The following is a 24,954-nucleotide window of genomic DNA, read 5'->3' on the forward strand; positions in this document are numbered from 1 at the left end:
CTTCTTCAGATTAATAATACGTAATTTCACTGTCTAGTACCTTTTGGTTATCGTTGGGTTGGGAAGGAACGGTAGTCAGGACCGACATTACTCGTCTGTCTCTGCAGACAGTGGCGACAGGCTGAAATTAATACATGTTTTTTGGTAAATGTATCTAGTTAACTCGAGCCGGGGTACGGGATGCGGGTTGGATCATTCAACTGAAATCATTTTTTTTTTTACTTGCGGCTTCTCTCAAGTCAGCAAAACAACGTCATTCACACCATACATTTTGTTAAGACAGCATGTTCGGTTAGCAGAGACCATACCATTAGCTAACGTTAGCCAACTGTCTGGCAGTGTTCCAGTTTATTCGCATTTATTATGTGGAAAACAATGTTTGAAATGTAGCCCATCACATGGGTAAATGGATTCTGACCTCAAACAAATATAGCGTGCTATTATGTTGTAAACGGAGCGAACGGAGGTTGTTGTGCTGCTAGCTAGCTTTCTAGTCAAATTATGCACCACATTAGGTGCCTTACGCGCTGCAATACTATAGATCTCTGCGAGTTTTGAAAGTGTTATGACCGATAAGGAGTTAACATTATTTTTTGGTGAGGGAAATGTTTGGGGTGATCAAACTTGAAGTGTGTGTCGCATCTGGATGCAGAGGGCTGGGGCGAGCGGGGAATGGCGTCCTAGATGTATCAGGAGATATATACTTGGATTACGGAGGACGAATGGAAGGAAAAATAGAGGAAGGTGAGCTTGAATTGGTCAAAAATGGAGGGAAAGGGAGATGGTTTGTTGAAGAATGGTAGAAAGTGTGATCTGTACACTGGATCGAAGACAGGATAAATGAAAGTGAATGAGGGCGAAGTATCGGAGGTGGTAGGTGTGAAATTCTCGGAGCCCGAGGATTACACGGAGGGTTAGGATAAAGATTAGTCTGACCGTAGGAGTGAAATTACGGAAAAAGTGGACCCTTGCCTTTTGGCGGATCCATTTTTGGTTTCGAGTTGGGTGGTATGGAATCGGTGAAGGAAACCCGAAGTGGTCTTGTGATTGTTTGTGTTTCTGTGTTGGGCCAGATGAAGCAGGCGCTTCGCGTCTAACGTCTGGGGTCAGGATATGTGAATTGCTTTGCTCTCAAGCATAGGGCGCCATTAAAAGGAGTGATTACTGGGGTAGCGGTAAATGTGAAAGTGGACAATCTGAAGCCAGGGGAAGATTCCCGGTGTTTGGGATGCTCTTCGTTTGGTGTGACGCAGACAGTGTGGCTTGAGTGGAGAAACAGAGTGGTCGTTGTGTTCTTTTGATGTTGAGTCTTTGCCCGGCAAAGTGATGTTATATCAGTTATCCCTGTACGAGCTTTTGTACCGAATACATTACGATGTTAACGTTGCAGGTGTGTCATGCTAATGGGCATGTGGCAGCAGTGTAGGATGGAGGTTCCTATGTGTGCAGAAGGACATGAAAGGTATGTGTAGCGTTGGTGCATTTTGGTTGAGAGAATGACAAGTGTGCAAAGCTGTCAAGGCAAAGGGTGGCTACTTTGAAGAATCTCAAATATAAAATATATTCTGATTTGTTTAACACTTTTTTGGTGTTATTACATGATTCCATATGTGTTAATTCATAGTTTTGATGTCTTCACTATTATTCTACCATGTAGAAAATAGTTTTAAAAAATAAAGAAAAACCCTTGAATGAGTAGGTGTGTCTAGAGTTGCACATTATGGGGAATATTCAGAGGTGGATACTTTCCTTGGGAATTAACAGGAATATATGGGAATTAATGGCAATATGCAAATTAATATTAATACCATTTAAATATAGATGTTTTCTGCATTGGATATATTTACCATATCATATGTAGACAAACATTAACCTTTTACCTTAAAAGTAGACATAATTGCAAATTATTCAAACCTTCCAATATAAATAATAATAAAATAAAAATTGCTACGAATGTAACTTTAATTAAATGAGATGACTCTTCACATGGAATGAACAACAAAAGAAAGGGAATATTGAATGATCCCCAATGATCCATGTCATCTCCCAAAAACGTTTTCAACATACATCTTTAAAATGAAACTAAAGCTTTGGTTGTCTTCCTCTCAGGCTTCCATGTCTTCTCCCTGGACCTCCTCAATGTCCACCTCTTGATCATCAGACTCTGAGGCCTCATCTTCACTGTCACTTTCCAACCTGGTTGAGGATGGCTCATTGTCAGGCTCAAAAAGCCTCAAATTTGCCTGGATGTCCACCAATTTTTTAACCCATGTATTGGTCAGCCTATTGCGTGCTTTGTTGTGTGTGTTTCCAAACAAGGACCAGTTGCGCTCTGAGGCGGCGGCTGTTGGTGGGATTTGGAGGATAATGGAGGCAACAGGGGAAAGAGCCTCAGATCCACAAAGTCCCTTCCACCAGGTGGCTAATGAGATGTTGGCACGACTACCATATTGCATCTCCATCCCAAAGCCCTTGCTTGGAAGTGTACTTCGCCAGACTGCCAAGAACCTTGCCATCATCCAGGCCAAGGTGGCGAGACACGGTAGTGATGACACCATAGACCTTGTTGATCTCTGCACCAGACAGGACGCTCTTGGCAGCATACATGTACGCTGCGGCGTGTATGGGCTTCAGGCAGAAGTCTTCATGCTTTTTGATGTATTTCAGAACTGCAGTTTCCTCTGCTTGGAGCAACAGTGAAGTGGGCAGGACAGTATGGATTTTTTCTCTTACATCTGCAAGCAGAGTCTGAACATCAGACAGGATGCCATTGTCTCCCTCAAATCTCCTATATGTTTCAGGCTGCTTACCACTCTCCCAAAATATATCATCCAGGAGGATCCTCTTGATGGGGCTGTCCATATCGGCAGACTATGATATGGCCATTTCTTGGAGAGACTCCTTCCCCTCCAGGACTGTCCAACATGATGACAACACCACCCCAACGGGTGTTGCTGGGCAGCTTCAATGTGGTGCTCTTATTCTTCTCACTTTGCTTGGTGAGATAGATTGCTGCTATAACTTGATGACCCTTCACATACCTAACCATTTCTGTGGCTCTCTTGTAGAGTGTATCCATTGTTTTCAGTGCCATGATGTCCTTGAGGTGCAGATGCAATGCATGAGCAGCACAGCCAATGGGTGTGATGTGAGGGTAGGACTCCTCCACTTTAGACCAAGCAACCTTCATGTTTGCAGCATTGTCTGTCGCCAGTGCAAATACCTTCTGTGGTCCAAGGTCATTGATGACGGCTCATCTGCAATGTAGAGACTGGTGTGTCTGTTGTCTCTTGTGTCTGTGCTCTTGTAGAATACTGGTTGAGGGGTGGAGATGATGTAGTTAACTATTCCTTGGCCACGAACATTCAACCACCCATCAGAGATTATTGCAATACAGTCTGCTTTCTCTATGATTTGATTGGTCTTGACTTGAACTCTGTTGAACTCTGCATCCAGCAAATTAGTAGATAAAGCATGTCTGGCTGGAGGGGTGTATGCTGGGCGAAGAACATTCAGAAATCTCTTCCAATACACATTGCCTGTGAGCATCAGAGATGAACCAGTTGGCCAGATGCACATGGCCAGATGATTCTGCATCTGTGTTGCAGTCTTCACATATGATTTGGCACGGTATTTGCAAATGTACACAACTTTTCCTTCTACGTTACCTGCAGTGAAATGTCTTCACACATCAGATGGTGCCCGTGGCATTTTCCTGTAAAGATTAGAAAAAAATGAGTAAAAAAACAAATACAATTCTTTACAATGTAAAGATAAATAGTTAAGCAGTTAGATTAAACAACTCCTTTTGTAAGATACATGTTTTAAAATGAAACATGTATGGAAACAGGTGAATTAACAGCTCAAGTGAGCTAAATCCCACATGGTAGCAAAAACTAACTAGCAGAAATTGTTAACAAGTTTGAAATAATTTAAACACACTTTTCTGTAGGCTACAATTCCCTAGTTAACAAAAAAAATATTCACCCCACCCAATATTGTAATCAAAACTTACCAGAAAGCATGTAGTCCTTAGATCAGACAGTGTAGTAGTGTGGGCTGAATAGCATCTCATTAGTGTGCAAGATCTTGAGAATCAGCTGTACATGTGATGGAAGAATGCACTGTGCATGCAGAGGGTTGCAATTCCATTGAATTGGGGATAGGTTATCCAAAATATGCCACAAGACCTAGAATGTATCCCACAAAAAAGGTTCACTGTTTTAAGCTAACTTCTTTGATGAATTTAAACAAAATTCCCCAAATTCCAGGGCTTAACTTCCCAGGAAAAAATTCAGGAAATTTACCGGAAAGTTTCCAACCCTTTGCAACCCTAGGTACAGCCAACTAATGCAATATCGTCAAAACGATACAATATATCGTCAACAGTATGTAACGGTATCAATCCCCCCCATCACTAGTACACATTACATTTTACTCCCCATTGCTGGGTTGGTTTGTTGTAAATAGTGGTCAGTATCTCATCTGTCATTTGTCCTCTGCAGAGGAGCTTGGTGCTGTCACATTCTCAGACTCACTTGAGAAATGTCCACCCCGGACCCCCCCATGGGAGGGACGCCTCGGCCGGGCCCGTCTCCAGGCCCTTCTCCAGGCTCTGCTCATAGCATGATGGGACCCAGCCCAGGTCCCCCAGCCTCTGGACACTCCCACCCACAACAGGGGCCCTCAGGATATCCTCAGGAGAATATGCATCAGATGCACAAAGTAAGACAGAAAATGGGCATATCCATAACTGTAATGTATGTAAAATGTCTTCTATGGTCTGCGGTACCATTTTATGAGACTTTTTTTGCATTAATCTATTCATCCTTTACTGTACATAAGAAATGTATGTGCTGTCTAAGTAGGACATGCTTATGTCAATGTATTACTGTGTGTTGTCTTCTCCCAGCCTATGGAAGGCATGCATGAGAAGGGCATGTCTGATGACCCTCGCTATGGACCAATGAAGAACATGGGCATGAGACCAGGTGGAGGCCACATTGGAATGGGACCCCCTCCTAGCCCCATGGATCAACATTCACAAGGTACCATACCATGGGGTACTGATTAGATTGGATAGAGGAAACATTGACTCTGTTATTGAAGGAGCTTAACACAAAAGGTTAATGACCTAAATATGATGCTTATGATTTTAGACTTAAGCATAATTGTTTTTAAAGCTGATTACCCGAAAGAGAATGCTAACTCGTGTAGACTTGTGTGCACTTGTACTGTGAACTCAACCAGCTAGTTTCTCCTCTTTCACTTCTGTCGTTTTGTTGGGTAGCGTGAGCAGCAGACGCTCAGTGGAGGGGCAGGGGAAGGGGCTTCTCCTTTCAGACAATGCTGGTGGCAGCTGTCTGCTACAAAACTACACCAAGGACAGCGGGACAGAGGGGCTGTTGAAATACTGTAACACAGGAGAGGGTGTTTTTCTGTTGACTGTTCTGTCCTGTATTGACTGGTGACATATCAAATTGTATTCGTCACATGCGCCGAATACAACAAGTGTAGACCTTGCAGTGAAATGCTTACTTAGAAGCGCTTAACCAACATGGCAGTTAAGACAATACCTTTTACATAAAATAAAAGTAAGAGATAAGATGAACAAATAATAAAGAGCAACAGTAAATAAAAATAGCGGGGCTATATACAGTGGGTACCGGTACAGAGTCAATGTGCGGGGGTATTGAGGTAATATGTACAGAGAGTGAGACTCAGCTGTAATGTGTGCATGTGACAAATGCCTCTAACCCTATTACAGGGGCTGAGTCACTGGCTTACTGGTGCTCCTGAGGTGCTGACTTGTTGCACCCTCGACAACTACTGTGATTATTATTATTTGACCATGCTGGTCATTTATGAACATTTGAACATCTTGGCCATGTTCTGTTATAATCTTCACCCGGCACAGCCAGAAGAGGACTGGCCACCCCTCATAGCCTGGTTCCTCTCTAGGTTTCTTCCTAGGTTTTGGCCTTTCTAGGGAGTTTTTCCTAGCCACCGTGCTTCTACACCTGCATTGCTTACTGTTTGGGGTTTTAGGCTGGGTTTCTGTACAGCACTTTAATATATCAGCTGATGTAAGACGGGCTATATAAATACATTTTATTTGATGTCTGTTAGAGACTGATTTGTAAAGTGTTTGTATCGCCAGTCCAGCTCATAATCATAATACCAGTCTGGATTTGATTAACATTTCTTCTGGTCTGTTAGCATCCATTTCGCCACCATTTCATGCCCTACCATTCCCAGGGAAGATGACTTTTCTCACCTGTGCTGTTGTCTCCTCCCCAGGCTACCCCTCTCCACTGGGGAGTTCTGAGCACTCTCCCAACCCTGTGCCTGCCAACAGCCCTCCCCCCGGCCCCATGATGCCCTCTGGCCCAGGTGTCCCTATGGAGGGCGGTGACCCCCAGGCCATGGGCCAGCAGAGCCTCGGTGGTGTCCTGAGTGGTGGTTCTGTGCCAGGTGGGGTTGGGCCTGGTGGACCCACCCCCTTCAACCAAAACCAGCTGCACCAGCTCAGGGCCCAGATCATGGCCTACAAGATGCTGGCTCACAGCCAGCCCCTACCAGACCACCTGCAGATGGCTGTGCAGGGCAAGAGGCCCATGCCAGGGATGCAGCAGCAGCCAGGGATGTCCAACATGCCCCCTTCCTCTGAGCCTGGAGCGGGGCCTGGACAGCCACCAGCAAACTACAACAGACCACTTGGTGAGTGGGGTGGGCACATGCAAGTTTATGCTACACAGCCTATTAATGAGGTTTGCAACCCTATGAATGACACACAAATGCACATAATTACAGTCAATCACACACAAATGCTGTCCATCTCAGACAAAGAAAATAAATAATTTGAATGCTTAACAACAATGCTTAACAACGACCCTACAAACACATGCTCTCGGTCCAGGCACCATTTTCTACTTTAACTAGACTTCAGTAGGCATGAATGCCCAGGTAGTGTCTGATCATATCTAATGTCATCTTGCAGGAATGGTAGGCCCAAACATGCCTCCTCCAGGACCCTCAGGTGTTCCTCCTGGTATGCAGGGCCAGCCCACCAATGGACCCACTAAACAATGGCCCAAAGGTGAGCCTCAGCTTGACCCCTGGGCAGTGATTTACCTGTGTGTGAGAAGGCACTAGTCTGTAGTGTTTTTAGTCCATGTTCTTCTCTTTCCTGTGCTGATAATTTCACCAGACCTATCACAAGGTTAGTAAGTAAGAATTTGTTCTTAACTGACTTGCCTAGTTAAATAAAAAACTAAACAAGGAATACACGCATATTTAACAGATAATAATTGCACCAAAACACTGTGGAATCAATGGTAGAACTAATAACTCTTTCAATGCCATGTATTCTAGGGCCCATGGTGAATGCTGCTGCTCCATCCAGTGCCCCCCAGAAGCTGATTCCCCCTCAGCCCACTGGCAGACCCTCCTCTGCTCCCCCCTCCCCCCAGCCCCCACCCATGGTGCTGCACCAAAAACAGAACTGCATCACGCCCATCCAGAAGCCCCATGGCCTGGACCCAGTAGAGATCCTCCAGGAGAGAGAGTACAGGCTGCAGGCTCGAGTGCTGAGGCACGTAGCGAGTAAAAATCATCTGTCCTCCGGTCCAACACTCACTACCGAGTTTCAAACTGCCTCTGGAAGCAACGTCAGCACAAGAACTGTTCATCGGGAGCTTCATGAAATGGGTTTCCATGGCCGAGCAGCCGCACACAAGCCTATGATCACCATGCGTAATGCCAAGCGTCGGCTGGAGTGGTGTAAAGCTCGCCGCCATTGGACTCTGGAGCAGTGGAAACGCGTTCTCTGGAGTGATGAATCACGCTTCACCATCTGGCAGTCCGACGGACGAATCTGGCTTTGGCGGATGCCAGGAGAAAGCTACCTGACTGAATGCATAGTTCCAACTGTAAAGTTTGGCGGAGGAGGAATAATGGTCTGGGGATGTTTTTCATGGTTCGGGTTAGGCCCCTTAGTTCCAGTGAAGGGAAATCTTAACGCTACAGCATACAATGACATTCTAGACGATTCTGTGCTTCCAACTTTGTGGCAACAGTTTGGGGAAGGCCCTTTCCTGTTTCAGCATGACAATGGCCCCATGCACAAAGCGAGGTCCATACAGAAATGGTTTACCGAGATCGGTGTGGAAGAACTTGACTGGCCTGCACAAAGCCCTGACCTCAATCCCATCGAACACCTTTGGGATGAATTGGAACGCAGACTGCGAGCCAGGCCTAATCGGCCAACATCAGTGCCTGACCTCACTAATGCTCTTATGGCTGAATGGAAGCAAGTCCCCGCAGCAATGTTCCAACATCTAGTGGAAAGCCTTCCCAGAAGAGTTGAGGCTGTTATAGCAGCAAAGGGGGGACCAACTCCATATTAATGCCCATGATTTTGGAATGAGATGTTCAAAGAGCACGTGTCCACATACTTTTGGTCATGTAGTCTACATAATTGGCAGGGGGGTTAGATCAGCTCAAATGTTGCAGATAGATTGTGGCTTCTATCAGTGTAAATATCTGCATAATTTCCAATCCCACATATATTTTTTGGCTGTATACACCTACTTGTTCGAATTTTTTTTTTAAAGGTACTATTTTCTACATTGTAGAATAATAGTATAGACTTAAACTATGAAATAACACATGGAATCATGTAGTAACCAAAAAAGTGTTAAACAAATCTAAATATATTTGAGATTCTTCAAAGTAGATGACAGCTTTTCACACTCTTTGCATTCTCTCAACCAGCTTCATGAGGTAGTCACCTGAAATGCATTTCAATTAACAAGTGTGCCTTGATAATGTTAATGCGCTTGAGCCAATCAGTTGTGTTGTGAGAAGGTCGGGGTGGTATACAGAAGATAGCCCTATTTGGTAAAATACCAAGTCCATATTATGGTAAGAACAGCTCAAATAAGCAAAGAGAAATGATAGACCATATTTCCTTTAAGACATGGTCATTCATTACAGTTACCAGCCTCAAAAATCAGCAATTAACTGCACCTCAGATTTTTATTTTATTTTTATTTCACCTTTATTTAACCAGGTAGGCTAGTTGAGAACAAGTTCTCATTTGCAACTGCGACCTGGCCAAGATAAAGCATAGCAGTGTGAACAGACAACAGAGTTACACATGGAGTAAACAATAAACAAGTCAATAACATAGTAGAAAAAAAATAATCTATATACATTGTGTGCAAAAGGCATGAGGTAGGCAATAAATAGGCCATAGGAGTGAATAATTACAATTTAGCAGATTAACACTGGAGTGATAAATGATCAGATGAACATGTGCAGGTAGAGATACTGGTGTGCAAAAGAGCAGAAAAGTAAATCAAATAAACAGTATGGGGATGAGGTAGGTAAATTGGGTGGGCTATATACCGATGGACTATGTACAGCTGCAGCGATCGGTTAGCTGCTCAGATAGCAGATGTTTAAAGTTATCTCCAACTTCAGCGATTTTTGTAATTCGTTCCAGTCACAGGCAGCAGAGAACTGGAAGGAAAGGCGGCCAAATGAGGTTTTAGCTTTAGGGATGATCAGTGAGATACACCTGCTGGAGCGCGTGCTACGGGTGGGTGTTGCCATCGTGACCAGTGAACTGAGATAAGGCGGAGCTTTACCTAGCATAGACTTGTAGATGACCTGGAGCCAGTGGGTCTGGCGACGAACATGTAGCGAGGGCCAGCTGACTAGAGCATACAGGTCGCAGTGGTGGGTGGTATAAGGTGCTTTCGTAACAAAACGGATGGCACTGATAAACTGCATCTAGTTTGCTGAGTAGAGTATTGGAACCTATTTTGTAGATGACATCACCGAAGTCGAGGATCGGTAGGATAGTCAGTTTTACTAGGGTAAGTTTTGCGGCGTGAGTGAAGGAGGCTTTGTTGCGAAATAGAAAGCCGACTCTAGATTTGATTTTGGATTGGAGATGTTTGATATGAGTCTGAAAGGAGAGTTTGCAGTCTAGCCAGACACCTAGGTACTTGTAGATGTCCACATATTGTAGGTCGGAACCTTCCAGGGTGGTGATGCTAGTCGGGCGTGCGGGTGCAGGCAGCGAACGGTTGAAAAGTAGGCATTTGGTTTTACTAGCGTTTAAGAACAGTTGGAGGCCACGGAAGGAGTGTTGTATGGCATTGAAGCTTGTTTGGAGGTTAGATAGCACAGTGTCCATATAAATGATTGCAGCCCATATAAATGCTTCACATAGTTCAAGTAACAGACATCTCAACACTGCTGCACAGAAACCACTACTAAAAGACACCAATAAGAAGAAGCGACTTGCTTGGGCCAAGAAACACGAGCAATGGATATTAGACTTTGGAAATCTGTCCTTTGGTCTGATGAGTCCAAATTTGAGATTTGTGGTTCCAACCGCCGTGTCTTCGGGAGATGCAGAGTAGGTGAACGGATGATATCTGCATGTGTGGTTCCCACTGTGAAGCATGGAGGAGGTGGTGTGATGTTGTGGGGGTGCTTTGCTGGTGACACTGATTTATTTAGAATTCAAGGCACACTTAACCAGCATGGCTACGACAGCATTCTTCAGCGATACGCCATTTCATCTGGTTTGCGCTTAGTGGGGCTATCATTTGTTTTTCAACAGGACAATGAACCAACACACCTTCAGGCTGTGTAAGGTCTATTTGACCAAGAAGGAGAGTGATGGAGTGCTGCATCAGATGACCTGGCCTCCACAATCACCCGACCTCAAATCAATTGAGATGGTTGGGGATGAGTTGGACTGCATAGTGAAGATAAGCAGCCAACAAGTGTTCAGCATATGTGGGAACTTCTTAGACTGTTGGAAAAGCATTCCAGGTGACTACCTCATGAAGCTGGTTGAGAGAATGCCAAGATTGTGTAAAGCTGTCATCAAGGCAAAGGATGGCTACTTTGAAAAATATTACATATTTTGATTTGTTTAACACTTTTGGTTACTGCATGATTTCATAGTTTTGATGTCTTCACTATTATTCTACAATGAATAGTACAAATAAAGAAAAACCCTTGAATGAGTAGGTGTGTCAACTTTTGACAGGTTTTATGTATATAAATATTTGTTATATATTGTCAGTTTATTATTTTCCCATAACCCTACCACCCCTCCCCTAATTGGATTAAACTAATGGACAACACTTCTACTTACAGCTTATACATACTATATCCTCTACATTTTACGGACACAGTACATTTTACTTTATCTTGTTTTTTGTTATTTTTAGTCCCAACCTTCAGCTCCTCTCAACCCCTCCCATCCATCTCTGAACACCATCTAGTTTTAATGTCTATTTGCCATATATTTTTCAACTGTACTGTGATGTTTCACAAAAGTTCAGAACCTTTCTATTCTCATAGTTTCAACAGATTGTAAATTAAATATAATTTGTTTTGCATAAGAGTATTATTGATTGATTGATTAACTGATTTTTCAAATGACCCAGCAGTGCTACTTGCAGAGTGAGATCCAGGTAAATGTCACAGGTTTTCTATGGAGCCAGATAGCTGCCAAAAGGTTTAACGTACGTATCGTTAGGATCGTAAGAAAATCCATACATAAATTGTTAGGATCGTTAGAAAAGCCATGCGTAAAATGCAAACGTGAAATTTAATCTGTGAACATAGAAACACCATGTTACGATTACGGACTAACATTTTAGGCTTGAACAAATTTTGTTGAAATTCTGACATACAATAATAACTTTCAGAGTATTGGCAGTTTCATGGCACCGTCAAAAAAAAAACGTACACCAAACTGCCTGTGAGGAGTGCTACACGAACAAGTGTAACACAGTGAAAATAAATAAATACATTGAAGCCGGGGAGAAACCGGAAAGTTATCCTGCACGTTTTCAAGTTAAAAGTCTCCATTCTCTATTACTCCTCAGTTGAGTTTACTTCACATTTAGGTAGCTAATGTAATGGATTTGTTTGCCAGCGTGTGTATTATGCCTACAACAGTGAAGTTTCAGTTAGCTTGGTGAATCAATACAGCATGGGCATATTTCTGGGTGTCGTGGACATCCCCATGCATGCACCTTATCAACATATGACTAATTAGTCCTGCACCATCCCATTCTCTGTCTGCAATCATAACCAGTAGTATATACCAGGAATAATGAAACATAGATGTTTGGTGAATCTATGAATTATGTATGACCACTAGAGACTTTGCCACTCAATAATATTTTTAGAATATTTTGACATTTATTTAATCAACTCAATCTTGCCAAAGCATATTCTGTAGGAGGGGTTAATATGAATTTAAAATAATTTTACATGATTTATATGAATCAGGTCATGAACATATGGCCTTTTAAAATGAACAAGGGAGAGATTAAACGTAGGCTAAGTCTAGTGTAACGGATGTGAAACGGCTAGCTTAGTAAGCGGTGCGCGCTTCAATCGGTGACGTCACTTGCTCTGAGACCTTGAAGTAGTGGTTCCCCTTGCTCTGCAAGTGCCGCGGCTTTTGTGGAGCGATGGGTAACGATGCTTCGTGGGTGACTGTTGTTGATGTGTGCAGAGGATCCCTGTTTCGCGCCCGGACGGTCTAAAGTTATGTTACTACTTTAGACCGTCCACTCGCCCATACCCGGGCGCGAAACAGGGACCCCCTGCACACATCAACACCAGTCACCCACGAAGCATCGTTACCCATCACCCAATAGCATGATCTTATTCCCACACTTTACAATAACTCTGTTGCAGTGGTTTTAAGTAGTCTCCGTGTAGGCTATTCCCTCCATTGTGAAACTGCTGCCCAGTTGAAGAGCTTGTGATCTCCATGCAATACCACAGCACTATGTCCCTCTGGAGGCATGCAGCCATAGTCATTATACCCTAATGTAGGCCTATTTGCCGAATAGCCAAATAAAGTACCGAGCATGCACGATGCGTGCAACTCATTCCCACATATTTCAACATTTAATTAATCCTTCATTCAGTTCAGTCAGTATGTCATCCATTCTGTCTATGGTCTGAGTTGTAATAGGAACTAAATCAAAGAGAATAGAACAACAGTCTTATCTGTTTGTTTATTGAAATCCATGTGTGTATTCAAAAGTATCTCAAGTTGCCTATTTTAATAAATCAATGTTTAATTTAGGCCTATCCAAATAAAACAATGGGCCATTAAATAACACACATATTTAGATGGTGGAATAGGCCTAGCCTAAATCATGTTTACTTTCTATTTTGCAGCTCAGGCGTTATTCTAGACAAGGCTCTTCTATGTCTTTATGGTATCATTCTCGCACAAGTCATTTGCTGAAGGCCCAGGCCTTTACTACGCCATCTACTGAGTGGCGAGCCCGAGTGCCGCTGCGGTCTAAGGCATTACATCTCAGTGCTAGAGGCGTCACTACAGACACCCTGGTTCAAATCCAGGCTGTATCACAACCGGCTGTGATTGGGAGTCCCATAGGGTGGCACAATAGGCCCAGTGTCGTCCGGGTTTGGCCGTCATTGTAAATAAGAATGTAACTGACTTGCCTAGTTAAATAAAATAAAAACTAGTGTTGATATCGGCAAATGCTTTTTTGACATTGCACATTTTATTCAGGCAGAAAAAATCTATGTAAACGGAACTCAATTAATTTAATTGTTACTGTCAAAGACTACAATCAACAAGGACCCCTCATCTTATTTTACTACATGTAATAGTGCTGTTCTATAATAACTTGTACACCCATCCCCCACGTCGACATACTTCGCCCGCATTCTTCTCTGCAATGGGGCCTAGACTGGGCATGCGTTGATTTTCCAGTCGTTCATGGGGGATGAACGTGTAGGGGCGCTCTTGTATCACCGTTGCTGTAGTGAAGGCCGTTCCTTGGCGATACAATCAGACGAGAAGTGGGGGTGGTGAGAGAATAAATGCTAACAGGCTAGGTCGCTCTTTGTTTCTGGCTAGCGTTGGAAATCGAAGGGACCTATCGGCGAAGGGTGATTTCAATGTAAGTCAGATTCAAAAGTTGTATTTTTTAAGACTTCCTCGATGGTATCCTTATTCAGCTTATTGTTACATAATTTCAGTTTCTTTCTTTTGTTTATCGTTGGAAGGAACGTTAGTATCTAGACCGACATTTTTTTTTTGTCTTGTCTGCAATGCAGACTGGCGGCAGAGTGAAATGAATGAATTGTGTTTTTTTGTAAATGTATCTGTCTAGCTAGAGCGGGGGTACGGGATGCAGGTTGGATCAATCAACTGAAATGATTATTTAACTTTTACTCTCTTGCTGCATCTCCAAAGTCAGCAAAATAACCCAATTCTCACCATACATTTGGTAACGACAGCATGTTCGGCTAGTAGAGACTATACCAGCTAACGTTAGCCAACTGTCTGGCAGTGTTTCTTTGTGTTTTTAGTTTTCATGTTATACATTTATTATGTAGCTAGAAAACAATGTTTGTTAGCACATCACATGAGTGAATGGTTTCTAACCTGTGTTGTAAACGGAACTGAGTTACTATACATAGATAGCTTTCTAGCCAGGTCAAGCTATGCTAACTACACCGTACACCACATTAGTTTAGCATCCGTTAACTGTTTTTTATAACGTTGGTTTGTTAGCTTCTATAACTAAATATTAAGCAAGTAGTTAACGAAGTCTAATTAATTAGTTAGCTACCGTAATTCAATTGCTACGATTACCAACTGCAACCGGCAACTATGTTCCACTAGCTAGCTAAATATCCGTGTTTTACTAAAGTCAAGTCGCCGGTAGCAGGGTTTACAGTATCAAGCTACTACTGTCTCACCAAAGAGAATGCATCAGTCCTTGGACATAACTGTTAACATAACAATATCTAGTGAGGAGGAACGACAATAGATTCCACTCTCAATCGTTTAAATAGCGTTACTCGTCTCACTAACATGAATGTCATGATGTCGACAACTTCATCCACACATCATGGTTGCTGTTTACCTTTTATGTTGTTTATTCTGTCGGGAGTGTATGGGGGTTCTTTTTATGCATGCAGCTGCTGCTGGGCAGCATCATCTGAATCACCTCGTCTGAGTGTAAGGTTTTCAAACAAGAACTCGTCATTCTGTCAATCGCCACACACTGGAAAAACATATTTAGTCATTGGAGCATATTTCTGTCCAACTATCTATGTGCAATTATTAGATTTGAGGAAAGCAATTATTAATAAAAGTATACCATTTATAATTTATTTGTGATATGGGTTGTATTATCAAAGGCAGACCACTTCATGTAATCATCCAGATAATTTTAGGTAGGCCTGTACAAACTGAAGATAAACAGAACATTGGTGTCTTTCAACAAATCAAATGCTTCATAACTAACAGGTGTAGACTAACTTCCCAACAATGTAGAGAAAAATTGCCAAAATACACAGAGTAACGATAACATACACGAGGTTCCCGTACCGAGTCGATGTGCAGGGGTACGAGGGAATTAGCTATGTACAAATAGGTAAGGGTAAAGTGACTAGGCAACAGGATAAATAATAAGCAGTAGCAGCAGTGTATATGATGAGTCGGAGTTACTGCTGAAGGGGGTCAATGCAGACACTCTGTGTAGCTATTTTGTTAACTGTTTAGCAGTCTTATGGCTTGGGGGTAGAAACTGTTATGGGTCCTGTTGGTTCCAGACTTGCCATGTTGGTACCACTTCCCATGCAGTAGCAGAAAGAACAGTCTATTACTTGGGTAGCTTGAGTCTGACATTTTCTGGGGCCTTCCTCTGACCCTGCCTGGCATAGACGTCATGGAATTCAGGGATGTCGGCCCCTGTGATGAACGGTGCCTTACGCACTAGTAGTGCCTTGCATTTGGATGCCAAGCGATGATGCAGCCAGTCAAGATGCTCTCAATGGTGCAGCAGTATAACTTTTTGAGGGCCCTTGCTAAATCTTTTCAGCCTCCTGTGGGGGAAGAGGCATTGTCGTGGCTTCTTCGGGACTGTTAGTGTGTGTGGAACATATTCATTCTTTAATGAAGCGCACACACCCCTGGGGGGGGGCATGTTGAGAGTCAGTGTGGCTGATGTGTAGTTGCCTACACACTCACACTTTTGTCTTAAGTTGAGAATGCTTGGGCTAATATCTTGACAAAATGAGCCACCTTGTGACTGAAGCAGAAAATGGCTTTCAAATAAACTAACTCAGGAGATGTGTGAACTGTGCTTTCAGGTTCTACCAGTCTAGTGTCAAATTTCTACTTTTTTCTTATCCTACTTGTGTATATTTGTGCCAGGTGTGCATATTAACACAAAACATACTCAAATGACTACAAAAAAGGCTATCTTGAGAATTGGATCTTGTTATTCAAACGAACTGGTGTATTTTGGGTAATTTGGGCACATCCGAGAACCCAAAGCTCAGAGAACACAAAGTCAATTTGTGGATGATGGCAACATAGAGATCATCTGGTACGCACTAGGGCTGGGAATTGCCAGGGACCTCACGATACTTAGGTGCCGATACATTATTTATTGTGATTCTCATGATTCTATACACAGATGCGCGTGACTCTTGGCTGCAGTAAGAATCTGTTACCATCTGCGCCCATTCAACATAGCCAAGATTTATGTTTTGATTCTTACTTGAAAGTTGCTAAGATTATATTTGGTTGTCGTCTTTGCAAAATAACTATTTTGGATGCATCAATTGTTAGCTAGAATGCTAACGCTCATTGATGAATGCTGTAGCAAAAGCCAGCCAAAGAGCCATTTTACTGGTTGACGTTGAAGTATTTAAGTATAATGCAGTTGTTTTGTGATAATGACACAATTATTATATTAAGCAGGATATTTATACGTGCCTTAAAATCCAATTATAATACCATATGTCTGCTGCGGCGGGACAAGAGTCATTAGAAAACATGTTGTTTGAGCCATCATGGAAATAAAATTGCAACAAAAAAAGCCTCCCTATTTAAAAAGATAATGGACAACAAGCTATGAAGGAAAACCACTGGAGATTTGGTGCAGGTACAGCCAACTAACGCAAACAAATATTGCGAAATTTGTCAACAACTGAGCACAGTATCATCTGTAATTTGTCCTCTCTGCAGAGTGGAGCTTGGTGCTGTCAAATTCTCAGACTCAGCTGAGAGATGTCCACCCCAGACCCCCCCATGGGAGGGACGCCTCGGCCGGGCCCCTCTCCAGGACCGGGGCCTTCTCCAGGAGCCATGAGGGGACCCAGCCCTTCCCCAGGCTCTGCTCATAGCATGATGGGACCCAGCCCAGGTCCCCCAGCCTCTGGACACTCCCACCCACAACAGGGGCCCTCAGGATATCCTCAGGAGAATATGCATCAGATGCACAAAGTAAGACAGAAAATGGGCATATCCATAACTGTAATGTATGTAAAATGTCTTCTATGGTCTGCGGTACCATTTTATGATGCTTTTTTTGCATTAATCTATTCATCCTTTACTGTACATAAGAAATGTATGTGCTGTCTAAGTAGGACATGCTTATGTCAATGTATTACTGTGTGTTGTCTTCTCCCAGCCTATGGAAGGCATGCATGAGAAGGGCATGTCTGATGACCCTCGCTATGGACCAATGAAGAACATGGGCATGAGACCAGGTGGAGGCCACATTGGAATGGGACCCCCTCCTAGCCCCATGGATCAACATTCACAAGGTACCATACCATGGGGTACTGATTAGATTGGATAGAGGAAACATTGACTCTGTTATTGAAGGAGCTTTACACAAAAGGTTAACTTATTAGCTTTCCATATTATCTAAATATGATGCTTATGATTTTAGACTTAAGCACAATTGTTTTTAAAGCTGATTACCCGAAAGAGAATGCTAACTCGTGTAGACTTGTGTGCACTTGTACTGTGAACTCAACCAGCTAGTTTCTCTTCTTTCACTTCTGTCGTTTTGTTGGGTAGCGTGAGCAGCAGACGCTCAGTGGAGGGGCAGGGGAAGGGGCTTCTCCTTTCAGACAATGCTGGTGGCAGCTGTCTGCTACAAAACTACTCAGTCACCAAGGAGAGAGGGACAGAGGGGCTGTTGAAATACTGTAACACAGGAAATTGTGTTTTTCTGTTGACTGTTCTATCCTGTATTGACTGGTGTGACAGAGGGCGAGGCTCAGCTGTAATGTGTGCATGTCTGTTAGAGACTGATTTGTAAAGTGTTTGTTTCGCCAGTCCAGCTCATAATCATAATACCAGTCTGGATTTGGTTAACATTTATTCTAGTCTGTTAGCATCCATTCTGCCACCAATTTCGATGTCTAGCCATTTTATTGGTCATTCAAATCAGTTTCCCACTGTTCTCGGATAAAGGGACAGTCATGCCCTACCATTCCCAGGGAAGATGACTTTTCTCACATGTGCTGTTGTCTCTCCTCCCAAGGCTACCCCTCTCCACTGGGGGGATCTGAGCACTCTCCCAGCCCTGTGCCAGCCAACGGCCCTCCCGCGGGCCCCATGATGCCCTCTGGCCCAGGTGTCCCCATGGAGGGCGGTGACCCCCAGTCCATGGGCCAGCAGAACCGTGTTGGGGTCCCAGGTCCAAGTGGTGGTTCTGGGCCAGGCGGGGTTGGGCCTGGTGGACCCACCCCCTTCAACCAAAACCAGCTACACCAGCTCAGGGCCCAGATCATGGCCTACAAGATGCTGGCTCGCAGCCAGCCCCTACCAGACCACCTGCAGATGGCTGTGCAGGGTAAGAGGCCCATGCCAGGGATGCAGCAGCAGACAGGGATGCCCAACATGTCCCCCTCCTCTGGGCCTGGAGCGGGGCCTGGACAGCCACCAGCAAACTACAACAGACCTCATGGTGAGGGGGGGGTGTACAAGGTTATGCTTCACAGTCTGTCAATGGGTTTTGCAACCCTATGAATGACACACACATGCTGTCTGTCTCAAATAAATAATTTGAATGCTTAACACGGACCCCTGGTGGTGAAACTTGAACACATGTTCTCAGTTCAGGCACCATTTTCTACTTTAACTAGACTTCAGTAGGCATGAATGCCCAGGTAGTGTCTGATCATATCTAATGTCATCTTGCAGGAATGGTAGGCCCAAACATGCCTCCTCCAGGACCCTCGGGTGTTCCTCCTGGTATGCAGGGCCAGCCCACCAATGGCCCCCCTAAACAATGGCCCGAAGGTGAGCCTCAGCTTGACCCCTGGGCAGTGATTTACCTGTGTGTGAGAAGGCACTAGTCTGTAGTGTTTTTAGTCCATGTTCTTCTCTTTCCTGAGCTGATAATTTCACCAGACCTATCGCAAGGGTTGGCCGTCATTGTAAATAAGAATTAGTTCTTAACTGACTTGCCTAGTTAAATAAAAATTAATACACACATATTGAACAGATAATCATTGCACCAAAACACTCTGTGGGATGGTAGAACTAAACTCTTTCAATGCCATATATTCTAGGGCCCATGGTGAATGCTGCTGCTCCATCCAGTGCCCCCCAGAAGCTGATTCCCCCTCAGCCCACTGGCAGACCCTCCCCTGCTCCCCCCTCCGTGCCCCCTGCTGCCTCCCCGGTAATGCCCCCCCAGACCCAGTCCCCTGGGCAGCCCCTCCAGCCCCCACCCATGGTGCTGCACCAGAAACAGAACCGCATCACGCCCATCCAGAAGCCCCGTGGCCTGGACCCAGTAGAGATCCTCCAGGAGAGAGAGTACAGGCTGCAGGCTCGTATCACCCACCGTATCCAGGAGCTGGAGCATCTACCAGGGTCTCTGGCCGGAGACCTGCGCACCAAAGCCAACATCGAGCTCAAGGCCCTGAGGCTGCTAAATTTCCAGAGACAACTGCGTCAGGAGGTAGTGGTGTGTATGCGTCGTGACACGGCCCTGGAGACGGCCCTCAATGCTAAGGCCTACAAGCGCAGCAAGCGGCAATCCCTCCGTGAGGCCCGCATCACAGAGAAACTGGAGAAGCAACAGAAGATTGAACAGGAGCGCAAACGACGCCAGAAACACCAGGTACACAGAGGGGTCGGGACAGAAACGGCAGGTACACAGAGGGGTCGGGGCAGAAACGCCAGGTACACAGAGGGGTCGGGGCAGAAACGCCAGGTACACAGAGGGGTCGGGGCAGAAACGCCAGGTACACAGAGGGGTCGGGGCAGAAACGCCAGGTACACAGAGGGGTCGGGGCAGAAACGCCAGGTACACAGAGGGGTCGGGACTGAAGTTCACAATCTAGATGTCAGGTGATCCTCACATACTTGTGCCTCCAGTGCTTTGTGTTGTATTGTATAGACACTAATATTCTGAGGTTTTTGTGTAGGAATACCTTAACAGCATCCTGCAGCATGCTAAAGACTTCAAGGAGTACCACCGCTCCATCACAGCCAAGCTCCAGAAGGCCACCAAAGCTGTGGCCACGTACCACGCCAACACTGAGCGTGAGCAGAAGAAGGAGAACGAGCGCATTGAGAAGGAGAGAATGAGGAGGCTGATGGTGAGTGACCACACAGCTGCGTGCTCGTTTATACACTCACTATTAAATAGCCATAGATCTACTCTCACACCCAGTGCCTCTAACACCTGTAGTCAATGTGTGTCCTTCCCTAGGCTGAAGATGAGGAGGGCTACCGTAAGCTGATTGACCAGAAGAAAGACAAGCGCCTGGCCTACCTGCTGCAGCAGACAGACGAGTACGTGGCCAACCTCACCGATCTGGTCAGAGCCCACAAGGCTGATCAGGCCCTCAAGGATAAGAAGAAGAAGAAAAAGAAGAAGAAGGTGAAGAATGAGGCCAAATGTTGAAAGTGCATCTTTCTGAAGTTCCATTTGTTTTATTGTGTTGCCTTGTGTTTTACTGCGATATGCGGCCCCCTGTGTTTATGTTGTTGAGCCTGTCATTGTAATATGAGAAACTGATGTTCATGTTCCCTAGAAGCCAGAGAGTGGGGAGGGCCAGCCTCCTGCCCTGGGACCCGACGGAGAGGTGAGTTTCAGATCCCAGTGAAAGATTTGGTCCCGATAAAATCCAGACAATAATTTCCCCCCAAGATTTTTTACAAAGTGCCATCAGTTCATGAAGAACAATATAATGAATGAATGCAAGCCCCATCACTCAACATTTTAACAAATAGGCCCTTTTCATGTCTGGTAATAGGCCATTTGCCTCATGATGTGTTGATAAGAAACTAAAAGGTAGCATTGTTTCCAGGCTCCCTGTTTTTCACAAGGCCACAGGAATACTTGTTTAATTTACTATGAAATTATCATATTGACAGGTAATAATATATCACACAGTTTCCAGTCAATTTCTCACTCACTCCCTCTTCCACTCTCTTCCACTCTCAGCCTCTGGATGAGACCAGTCAGATGAGTGACCTGCCTGTGAAGGTGATCCATGTAGATAGTGGGAAGATCCTGACGGGGCTGGATGCGCCCCGGGCTGGCCAGCTGGACACCTGGCTGGAGATGAACCCTGGGTCAGTTAAACACAGCTAGCTAGAACACACGCTTGTTTACCCAGACTGTGGGAATAATAATAATAATGACGGCGACACGAGCCTGAGGAATGTGAAATACCATTTTCCTTTGGAAAGGATGAACATTGTACAATTCTAAATGTCTTTCACACTGTTGCTTAGCCATAAGTACATAAACACTGTCATCTCAAAACAATTTCATCGGGCATCACAACTAATCATTAAAACTTGTCTCCTGCAGGTATGAAGTGGCTCCTCGTTCAGACAGCGAGGACAGTGGCTCAGAGGAAGAGGAGGTATGTACCTTACAGAGACCGCAATGCTGTGCTTACCCCCCACTTTCCCCTTTAATATATGTATATCGTAAACCTCAAGTCACCTTTAAATAAATGTAAGCAGACCGCTGTGGATGAGACCTTGCGTGTGGAGTCTGTTCAGAGGCGTACCACTCTTGCCTTGGGCTATCAGAAACTAGGCCATTGCCAAGCCCAAACTAATGTAACCCTTTCTCTGCATTGTGTACTATAAAGCTTATATTAATGTAAATCAAAACATATTGTGCGGTAAATATCTTTACTGGAACAGAGATCTTTTCCAGATAAATCTTAATCCTGACCAGTTCATGGGACAAGCTGTGTTCTAGTTTCCATAAAGAATATTTTATTCCGATTCGATAACGTCTTTTGACTTGACCTTAGCTGAGACAATTTGAGCCAGGCTGTGTGGCGTCTGTATCTGAGTCCATCCTCTTGCTCCGCACCCCTCAGGAGGAAGAGGAGGAGCCCCAGCCCTCCCAGGCTCCCACTGAGGAGAAAAAGAAAATCCCAGACCCCGACACAGAGGACGTGTCCGAGGTCGACGCCCGCTACATCATCGAAGGAGCCAAGCAGGATGTGGATGATGAGTATAACAGTGCCGAGGCGGCGTTCGCCCGAGGCCTGCAGTCATACTATGCTGTGGCCCACGCCGTCACTGAGACGGTGGACAAACAGTCCACACTGCTGGTCAACGGGCAGCTCAAACATTACCAGGTACACAGTCTACCCACGTCACAGTAACATGATTTCCCATACACAATGCACGCTGTAGTGTTTCATTACCTTTCACAATGCTTACAAGAAGTAACGAGGTCAAAAAAAGAAGAGATAACACCTGACCAAAGCCATGTGTACCTGATGACCATGTGAGACAGTAGAATGACTGGTTTGTGTCCCTCTCACATCTAAGATCAAGGGCTTGGAGTGGCTGGTGTCTCTGTACAACAACAACCTGAATGGGATCCTGGCTGATGAGATGGGTCTGGGCAAGACCATCCAGACCATCGGCCTCATCACCTACCTCATGGAGCACAAGCGCATCAACGGCCCCTTCCTCATCATCGTGCCCCTCTCGTGAGTCCCTCTGCCTCTCCTTTCCTCTAGTCACTTCTCTGCTCCTTTATAGACCGGGGATGATGCAGTATTTCTGTTGTTTCAATCGAGATGTTCTGTAATTATACAGATACAAGCCCAGAAGGGCTGTTATAGGTATTTTCCACAGTCATCGATATTTTTGCCTTGTTTTATGTCAGTGCGACCTTGAGGTGGACAGAGAAAGTGTATGTTTATCCATTTATCTCCCGTCTTTGTTTTCAGAACTCTGTCCAACTGGGTGTATGAGTTTGATAAGTGGGCTCCAACGGTGGTGAAAGTCTCTTACAAAGTGAGTAGCCCCTTTCAACCCTTCTTCCAGGGTGAAGTTTGACAATTGCATAGTAGGCAGTCCGCATGTACATGTGAATATCCTTTGATTACAGTGTTCTGTAGATGTCAAGTTGATGTGTGTTCTACTATGTCTCTGTCCAGGGCTCCCCACAAGCTCGCCGGGCATTCCTCCCCATCCTGCGCAGCGGCAAGTTCAACGTACTGCTCACCACCTACGAGTACATCATCAAAGACAAGCAAGTGCTGGCTAAGGTAGGGACCCACCTCTTCAAATCACCCTGTGCAATAGTACACCGCCTTAGAAATGGCCCTAGTCAGACAGGTGAACCTATGGAAACTTCCATGTCATCTTCTCATGCCACGGTACTCTTTCCCTCTCAGCTGCGATGGAAGTACATGATAGTGGACGAGGGCCACCGTATGAAAAACCACCACTGTAAGCTGACTGTGGTTCTGAACACCCACTACCTGGCCCCGCGGCGTCTGCTGCTGACCGGCACCCCGCTGCAGAACAAGCTGCCGGAGCTCTGGGCCCTGCTCAACTTCCTGCTGCCGACCATCTTCAAGTCCTGCACAACCTTCGAGCAGTGGTTCAACGCCCCCTTCGCCATGACCGGAGAGAAGGTGAGTTAGTCAGGGCCGTGGGGAAGGTGAGTTAGTCAGGGCCGTGGGGAAGGTGAGTTAGTCAGGGCCGTGGGGAAGTTGAGTTAGTCAGGGCCGTGGGGAAGGTGAGTTAGTCAGGGCCGTGGGGAAGGTGAGTTAGTCAGGGCCGTGGGGAAGGTGAGTTAGTCAGGGCCGTGGGGAAGGTGAGTTAGTCAGGGCCGTGGGGAAGGTGAGTTAGTCAGGGCCATGGGGAAGGTGAGTTAGTCATGACCGGAGAAAAGGTGAGTTAGTCAGGGCCGTGGAGAAGGTGAGTTAGTCAGGGCTGTGGGGAAGGTGAGTTAGTCATGACCGGAGAGAAGGTGAGTTAGTCAGGGCCGTGGAGAAGGGTGTTCTGGAGACATTGGGGTCATCATGGCTGGACTCTTACACCCCCCCCCCCCCCCCCCCCCCCCCCTCCCTCTCTCTCGACCCCAGGTGGATCTGAACGAGGAAGAGACCATCCTGATTATCCGTCGTTTGCACAAAGTGCTCCGCCCCTTCCTGCTGCGCAGACTGAAAAAGGAAGTGGAGTCCCAGCTGCCTGAGAAGGTCTGACTCCTGTCAATCACTTGACTTTCAGTAGCCAAGGACAATGAAGATCAATCAATTGATTATTTGATTCTTTCTGTTCTCTCGTGTGTGTGTGTGTGTGTGTGTGTGTTCCCCAGGTGGAGTATGTGATCAAGTGTGACATGTCGGCCCTGCAGAGAGTGCTGTACAGACACATGCAGGCTAAGGGTGTGCTGCTCACCGACGGCTCTGAGAAAGACAAGAAGGTAAGGAGGAGTAGAGAACCCCCTCACTGCTCTCCATACACCCCCTAACAACTGACTGGGGGTCAGTTATACTGGGCTGTTTAGATGGGTACTACAGGATGACTAAGTGCAGAGTGTTGTGTTTCAGGGTAAAGGAGGCACCAAGACCCTGATGAACACCATCATGCAGCTGAGGAAGATCTGTAACCATCCCTACATGTTCCAGCAGATCGAGGTACAGTGCAAGGGCCCACCTCAACTCCTCCATGAATTGAGAAGAGATGTTGACTGAAGTGTAAGATTGTGTTTATAGCTTCTCATTTTAACCGAAAAGTTGTGATTCGTCTGTTCACAGGAGTCCTTCTCTGAGCATTTGGGATTCACTGGAGGCGTAGTGTCTGGGTAAGCAAAGCAT

The 24,954-nt window shown here is 45.2% G+C and overlaps 2 protein-coding genes across 5 annotated transcripts in view; both read left to right on the plus strand.

Moving 5' to 3' along the window:
- On the plus strand, positions 1-16,549 carry LOC110538974 (transcription activator BRG1). The gene is made up of 7 exons (XM_036939530.1): positions 1-1,462; positions 4,506-4,725; positions 4,913-5,048; positions 6,301-6,720; positions 7,001-7,099; positions 7,375-7,728; positions 16,524-16,549. Exons 2-7 carry the CDS (start codon positions 4,546-4,548, stop codon positions 16,547-16,549), a joined length of 1,215 nt encoding a protein of 404 aa, XP_036795425.1. The 5' UTR covers positions 1-1,462; positions 4,506-4,545.
- Positions 13,742-24,954, plus strand: part of LOC110538485 (transcription activator BRG1) — an 18,680-nt gene continuing 7,467 nt past the window's right edge. The window contains exons 1-20 of one of the 4 annotated variants that reach the window (XM_036938581.1): positions 13,742-13,991; positions 17,078-17,335; positions 17,523-17,658; positions 18,387-18,812; positions 19,049-19,147; positions 19,420-19,976; positions 20,284-20,457; positions 20,571-20,741; positions 20,899-20,946; positions 21,309-21,439; positions 21,681-21,735; positions 22,207-22,470; positions 22,667-22,830; positions 23,074-23,140; positions 23,284-23,394; positions 23,524-23,766; positions 24,220-24,333; positions 24,453-24,560; positions 24,688-24,774; positions 24,895-24,941. In XM_036938581.1, coding sequence (XP_036794476.1) covers positions 17,120-17,335; positions 17,523-17,658; positions 18,387-18,812; positions 19,049-19,147; positions 19,420-19,976; positions 20,284-20,457; positions 20,571-20,741; positions 20,899-20,946; positions 21,309-21,439; positions 21,681-21,735; positions 22,207-22,470; positions 22,667-22,830; positions 23,074-23,140; positions 23,284-23,394; positions 23,524-23,766; positions 24,220-24,333; positions 24,453-24,560; positions 24,688-24,774; positions 24,895-24,941 — 3,218 coding nt within the window. In that variant the 5' untranslated portion in view covers positions 13,742-13,991; positions 17,078-17,119. Of the gene's footprint in view, positions 13,992-17,077; positions 17,336-17,522; positions 17,659-18,386; positions 18,813-19,048; positions 19,148-19,419; positions 19,977-20,283; positions 20,458-20,570; positions 20,742-20,895; positions 20,947-21,308; positions 21,440-21,680; positions 21,736-22,206; positions 22,471-22,666; positions 22,831-23,073; positions 23,141-23,283; positions 23,395-23,523; positions 23,767-24,219; positions 24,334-24,452; positions 24,561-24,687; positions 24,775-24,894; positions 24,942-24,954 lie in introns of those variants that run through there. The other 3 variants (XM_036938578.1, XM_036938580.1, XM_036938579.1) reach the window with 3 other exon arrangements.

The sequence above is a fragment of the Oncorhynchus mykiss genome, chromosome 12, assembly GCF_013265735.2.
Source record: "Oncorhynchus mykiss isolate Arlee chromosome 12, USDA_OmykA_1.1, whole genome shotgun sequence".
NCBI classification, from domain to species: domain Eukaryota; kingdom Metazoa; phylum Chordata; class Actinopteri; order Salmoniformes; family Salmonidae; genus Oncorhynchus; species Oncorhynchus mykiss.

Bases quoted from the DNA above. Each gene is read 5' to 3' on its own strand.
- LOC110538974 (XM_036939530.1), top strand. From the start codon at position 4,546: ATGTCCACCCCGGACCCCCCCATGGGAGGGACGCCTCGGCCGGGCCCG. The intron at 5,049-6,300 runs GTACCATACCAT...TCTCCTCCCCAG, and splicing joins CATGGATCAACATTCACAAG to GCTACCCCTCTCCACTGGGG. The intron at 6,721-7,000 runs GTGAGTGGGGTG...GTCATCTTGCAG, and splicing joins AAACTACAACAGACCACTTG to GAATGGTAGGCCCAAACATG.